Below are 7,091 nucleotides of genomic sequence, written 5' to 3'. Positions count from 1 at the left end.
TAAAAATCACAGGAGGATCTACTGCTCATGAAGTCTATCCTGAACAATTAGAATACAATTCGAGCTCTTTAGATCTGCATAATATTTACAAGGTCAGCTCAATATTCTTCCATCTCTGCATGCATGCAGAATCTCCAACGAAGCACCGCTGCCCCACCACCACCACCACCACCACCTCCACATCCACCTCCTCCTCCTCCTCCTCCTTCTCCTCCTTATAATTAGGCAGCCATGGCGACGACGGCCAAGCCACAGCAGGCCACAGAGATCACCGCCATGGCCTCCGGCTCGTCGACACGCAGCGGGCTGCAGGCGGAGGCGTGGAGCATGGAGGAGAACAAGCGGTTCGAGGTGGCGCTGGCGCGGTACGGGGAAGGCACCCCCGACCGCTGGGCCCGCGTCGCCAGGGCCGTCGGCGGTGGGAAGTCCGTCGACCAAGTGGTCCGCCACTACGAGCGCCTCCTCAGCGACATCCAGCTCATCGAGTCGGCCGCTGAGCCGTTCTACCACTATCCCACCACCCACAATGCCCGCCGCCGAGGCGCCGCCGCGGCAGACCAGGAGCAAAGGTGCCTTCGCAATATTCCTCCTAAGAAATTAAACAATTCGATCTATTAACTCCATAAAGAGTATTATATCTAATAATCTCTGATCACCAAGAAATTAAAGAAACTAAATAACATGAATTATTCATTTGAGAAAAAGAAAAAAGAAAAAAAGATGAGATTCTTCGTGGATGGCTGCCTTTGTGACTTCAGAGGAGACATGGAAAGTGACTCTCACGTGATATGTCACCTTAATTATACTTGTCCCATAAGCTATATATAATCAATATTTAATTATTTTAAATGTTATTATACAGTGGTTTAATTTCATATATAAGATTTGAATAAGACTTCTTAATTACTCGTTGTCATCAAGCTTCATTCAACGTGATCATGCACATTGTCATGCATGCTATAGTACTGCCGTGCAGGTTCATTGGTCACTATATATATTCTGCCTTGTTTGTTTGCTTGCTAAATTTGGTGCGTACACATCTCAGTGAATGAGTTCTCATAGATTCAGTCTTTCCATTTCTGGCAGGCTCAGGTTCTTGAAGCTCTACTAGAAGTATAAGCAAAACCTGGTCAATATAAGTAGCAGCTGCCTGTGTCTGTAGTAGTAAACAAGATTGGTCTTTCAGTATGTATGTATATATGCTGTGCTTGCTCTGATGGAGATAAATTAATAATTGTGTTTCATGTATAATGCTCTTTCTTTACGGCTCATTAAAAGTTGAATGATTTTTATTAGGGCATGCATTTTCTGATGTCTTTATGTTGATATATAAACCCAGGACAGATCGGTGAGATATAGAAGGGTGGGTTTTACGCACCAAAATAAAATGAACAAAGAAAAAAGAAAGAAAAAACGCATTAATTCTCCTTAGTATTAAATTGTAAGTTATAAAATACCTATGTAAATTTTTCATAAATCTCTTTCCAATTTTTTCCCCCTTCTTTCCAAACTTTCAAGTACCCTAAATCTTAGAACCCTAAGGGTGTGTTTGATTGAAGGTTATCCTCGATAATCTTGGTCATCCATCCAAAGTTATCAACAAAAACTCTTTTTGATTTAGTTAATCGATGGTTCCCGAGAAATATTTCATGTCCGACACGTCAGTAAAAGGAACATGCAATCCGGAATTAGAAAATCTCGGAAAACTAAGGTTTTTCTTAATTCCTAGGTTAACGAATTTTCTTTATCAAAAATACTCTCCGATAAGAGAAAAATATAAAAAAAAAATAGAGAAAATGTAAAAAAATATATAAAAAATTAGAAAAAACGTAAAAAAAATTAAAAAATATATAAAAAAACGTAAAAAAATTTAAAAAAAAAGTTAAAAAAATAGAAAAAGTGAAAATAATAAAAACTTTAAAAAATTGGAAAAAAAATAAAAAAAACTTAAAAAATTTAAAAATTTAAAAATTTAAAAACTTAAAAATAATAAAAATTAAAATTTAAAAATTAAAAACATAAAAAATAAAAAATAAAAATAAAATTTGTAAAAAAGGGAAATGTAACAAAAAAAATACATAAAAATAATGAAAAATGTGAAAATGAAAAAGTAAAAAAAACATAAAAATGGTAAAATCGTAGAGTTTAAATAATAATAATAATAATAATAATAATAATAATAATAATAATAATAATAAAAATTATTATTATTATTATTATTATTATTACAGATGGTTATTGAAAAGATATCAAGTGTAGTCTTTCATGGTGGTAAAAGGTGAATTCGCTCGCCCCTAATGCTTCCATCAATCCATCTTAGAACCAACACGGAAGAGGTAAATTAAGGATGACTACTAATTTTTAGAATAATAATTAACATATAAGAGAGATATTTATCTTAATTTTATCGAAATTCAAACCCCAAGTGTAGTCCTTCGTCACCATATAAAAGGGGTTAAATTAAAAGAGCATTTTTTTTATTATTGTTATAAAAAATACTTTTCTTTTCCGTGTTGGTCCACTTCAAGGAAGCTACCTATGACGATTTACTATAATCCTTTTATTTACGCTGCAAAGAAGAAGAAAATTATCTATTAGCAACCAAATTAACTATGAAATATTTATTCCATCACTAATTAACGATCAAATATTAATATTAGTAATGGAACAAATATTTTGTTACTAAATTAGTTACCGAATTAATTTCATTTAACGATGGAATTCATTTTCATCATTAAATTAGCGACTAAATTAAAATTTTGATCGCTAAAATAGAGATCAAATTGATTTCATAAATTAGTGATCGAAATAAACAAATTAATAATTCGGTGCGAGGGAATAAATTTTTGTGGCTTCTTTTACTTCCCTAGTTCTTTTCTCGAAGCTAATCTATCCTCTAAACTTTTCCTAACATGATTCCTCACACTCACGCGACCTCCTCTCGCGATCTCACCTTACAGGTTCGCTTCTCTCCCCTCTTCTCCTACTGGATTTATCAGCATCCAACCTCATCTTGCCTGCAAATAGGTTGTGCCTTGGTCGTGGCCTCATAGTGAGGTTGCAAGGCCAGGCGCAATCTCGGCTGTGGCCTCACAACGAAGTCGTGGTTGGTAATATTTGCACTAATAATCAAACTTAAATTTTTGATATATAACAAAAGTTAAAATTAGACTTATGATTTAACCTATTTACTAAGTATGCAGGATTGAAAGACTTGATAGGATCTGATACTAGGTTAAAGTCCAGTTGGAAACTGGCAAGAAGACCAGATAGATTCTTATAGGAAGTCCAGTTGGGTTCGCGGGACGTAACAACTAGCTGAAGTCAAGATGGGGCATATTGCCGGAAGACCTGCTGGATCAAGAATCGAGTAAGTCGGTAAATGGTAAGTGAGGTAAGCACTAGAGGAGAGTGATCCAATGAGAACGAGCCCCAGTGGGGCTGTAGGCGCTGGTCCAACTTAGATTTATTTTGGAAATCTAAGTTGAGACCGTGACTAGATCCTGCTCCTGGTGAGACAAAATCTAAGTAATAAATTGATTTTGTCTTTAATATGTTAACTTTATTTTGTAGAGTATTTTTTGTTGTTTGGACTGACATGTCTTGTAGGAAATTGAAGTTGCAAGTTTGCTGAAAAAAGGATTTCTAGGCAACTCCAGAAGGATCCAAGCACCTGGATTGGGCCGAACGCAGCCACGTGTGCAATTGAGTTGGCATGCTCTTATTGGTCAATACATGTCAGAGTCCAAGCTCATGAGGCTGGTCCAGGCACTCAGGATTGGATAGAGGCGAGATGGATATGGTTTCAATGAGATGCGGCCATGTCAGCGTTCCGGTCGCCCAAGGGTGGTCCAAGCATCTAGAGTTGGATAACTTAGTGTCGAAGCATGATCAGATAGGTCACAGTGGAGACCCCAAGGGTGGTCCAGGTGCCCAAAAAGGACTATAAAAGAAGCTTCAACCACATTGGTGGAGTCAGGAATGGTAGCCCGCCTAGCCTAAAAATGTTATCCAAATGGCGCTCGGCTAAAAGCCCTTTCTTTCCCTTTGAAAATCCAAAATGCAAGGTGTGAACAAGTAAAATTAATCAAATCTTCAGCTGGGCCACCTTGGCTATAACCTGGGTAAGCCAATGCTTGGCTCTGCCCTTATTTGACCAGCAGCATCACAATAGAAATTGCTACAACTTTCGTTCTGAAGCACTACTCTGAAAAACTCTCAATGACGCTATGAAGAGATCTCTACTACGCCCAAACTTCAACACAAGTCATCGGTCTATTGCATTTATGTGCACTTTAATTTTTTATATCATTGTAATTATTCGAGCTTATAGTTTATTGCCTAACGAAAGCATTCAGCGAGTGAGAGCCTTGGAGTAGGAGTCATCGAACCCTCCGAACCAAGTAAAAGAAACTTGTGTTAGCCGTGTTATTTTTGTGTATTTCTTTTCCGCTGCTTTCTATTGTGTTTTTATGAAAAAGTGAATCACGTTATTCACCCCCCCTCCCCCTAGAGCTTTACGATCCTATAATCGCAAGGTCGCACGTGACCTCAACTATTGCCTCGCAACGAGATCGTGAGGCCGAGTGTGACCTAGCATCTTTCCCTTGACCAGGCCACGGGCAAGGTAGAGGTCGGGCACATGTGTGCAGCACGGGATGGAATTTTTTTATGACAAAAATATTGTTTGTTGTTTGTGTAACCCTCTATTTGACACTTAACAAAATAATGCTATTTGTGCAGCCCTATTTAACGTGTTCTTAAATTATTTGGAGACAATCTTCTTTGTGCACTGGCATTAATTAGTATATGATAAATGATTGTTTATTGTTAATAGCAATGCACTCTTAGCACAATGTAGATGATTTTCTATATCTTGAAAAAAGCATGTGGAAAAGATAAAGTTACCCTATTTTCAAATTTTCTTTATATATTTATGAAACAAGCATATGGAAAAGATGGTGTTACCCTATATATAGTATTCAAGGTGGCATAAAGGTGAATACACTCGCCCTCAGCGTCCCAGTCAATTCGTCTCAGGGCCAACACAAAGGAGGTAAATTACGGGTGACTATTAGCCTTTGGAATAGTGACTAGCACATAAGGGAGGCATTTACCTCGACTTTGCCGAGATTCGAACCCCAGACCTCATGGTGGCAACACCTCATATGCTAGCCACTAGACCGTACCGAGGAGACTCCTATATATAGTATTCAAGATGGCAAAAGGCGAATACGCTCACCCCCAGCGCCCCCGCCAACCTGTCCCAGGGTCAACACGGAGGAGGTAAATTACGGGCGGCTACTAGCCTTTGGAATACCTATATATAGTATTCAAGGTGGCAAAAAAAAAGGTGAATACGCTCGCCCCCAGCGCCCCCAGCGCCCCCAGCGCCCCCGCCAACCCGTCCCAGGGCCAACACGGAGGAGGTAAATCACGGGCGGCTACTAGTTTTTGGAATAGTGACTAGCATATACCTATATAGAGTATTCAAGCACATTATTGATGATGTTAGTAAATTAACTATGATGTTAGTAAATTAACCATTGATAAGGTTTGATTGTTGATTAGTAAATGCTTAATTCTCATATTAGAATGAACAATTTATAAGATCCTATTATTTAATAAGAATTCTATCATGTCTCAGCATGAGATAAAAAATAGATATCTTGGGTAGAAATGATGAAGTACTATTTTGAGATCGAGTTGGGTTACTGACAAATACCTATTGATTTCTCTCATTACCGAGTGCTCCTTTGAGACTTTGTGTCTATGTTAGGAGGATGAACCTCGCGTTTGGTAGGTAAGTACCTAATGTTGAAAACTTTAGGAACATGATGGAATGATGATTTGACTTGGTTTGAAAATTGAAAACTGTAGGATCGGGTTACACACATTGCACGGTGACCTTCTTGTTGGACTTGGTGAAGTTATTTGTACATCTTAGCTTAATAATTCTATTACTTGATCAATCTAGGTGAACTTGCTAGGGATCGGAGATGCTTATTCATATACATTGGTCTAGACATCAGTTTTTACTTGGGGACAAGTATAGATTTAGGTCTGGGGGATTTTGATGAGTTCAATTTAGAATTTTATTAATATTTTACACTCATCTTGTGACATTCTAAGAGCATACATTGCATGATTTATTCTCTTTTAGTATTGTTTTGCTATTTTCTTATTCGGAAATATGTTCTTATGCTTTTTCATTGATAAGACAAAGAATTGGAGTTAAACTGGAGTTAAAAGAGCCTTGGAACGAAGATATAAAGTAAAGAGCATGCTCTGGTCGTGTCCCAAGACACAGATGTATAGAATAAAATTTTTTCTCTTTTTTCTTGAGTTTGAATTGTAAGAGTTTTCTTAAACTATGTCTTTTTGTTACAACACCATGTCTATAGAGTCGTACTCTTGATTATAGGACTAGGAAGTAGTTCTTTGACATGTAGACACCCTATTTTCTATAGTTTGATATATTTACATTTCTTTATTCTATGATTTGATTATTTATGGTTCGGCTCTACTCTGCATACATGAACTCGATGTCAAAAGCATATTTTCGTATATCAAGGGGTGTGGGGAAGGACTGAAAGGTGAACCTCTGACCCATAAAATATCGAGATATGGGGGGTTAGTCGCTAATATAGATCCAGTTACCACGAGGATTTCCTAGGCTTTCATGGAGCTTAATGGGTCCACTTCGATTCGGCGCCACATAGTAAAGGAAGGCAATTCAAGAACCGTGGGGCATCTCATGACAGACACCTCCATAAGAAAGCGATTCTTCAACAATGTCGCCCTAAAAGTAGACATCAAATTTGGATGAATACACAGACGTAGTTCCAAAAGAACATGTCGATTAAATTGGGATTGTCTACCTACGCGAACAATCAATGAGAATCGGGAACCAAATATAGGTTAGGGTGTTTATCGTCATTGTGGTAAAACCAAGTCTTAAGATCACTTCTTAACATCAAATTTCTTCTTAGAAACTCTTCCTCGTAATTTCCTCTATTTTCTCAAGAGTTTCATAACTTTTATATTTTCTAGATAACTAATTTTATATCATAGATTGATACTTGATTTTC

The 7,091-nt window shown here is 37.4% G+C and overlaps 1 protein-coding gene across 1 annotated transcript; it reads left to right on the top strand.

The window, feature by feature from the left end:
• The first annotated feature begins 257 nt into the window (after positions 1-257).
• On the top strand, positions 258-1,221 carry LOC121987757 (protein RADIALIS-like 4). The gene is made up of 2 exons (XM_042541491.1): positions 258-569; positions 1,087-1,221. Exons 1-2 carry the CDS (start codon positions 277-279, stop codon positions 1,109-1,111), a joined length of 318 nt encoding a protein of 105 aa, XP_042397425.1. The 5' UTR covers positions 258-276; the 3' UTR covers positions 1,112-1,221.
• The last annotated feature ends 5,870 nt before the right edge of the window (positions 1,222-7,091 follow it).

Source organism: Zingiber officinale, chromosome 5B, assembly GCF_018446385.1.
Source record: "Zingiber officinale cultivar Zhangliang chromosome 5B, Zo_v1.1, whole genome shotgun sequence".
Taxonomy (NCBI): Eukaryota; Viridiplantae; Streptophyta; class Magnoliopsida; order Zingiberales; family Zingiberaceae; genus Zingiber; species Zingiber officinale.
This window is presented reverse-complemented; position numbering and strand designations above follow the sequence as displayed.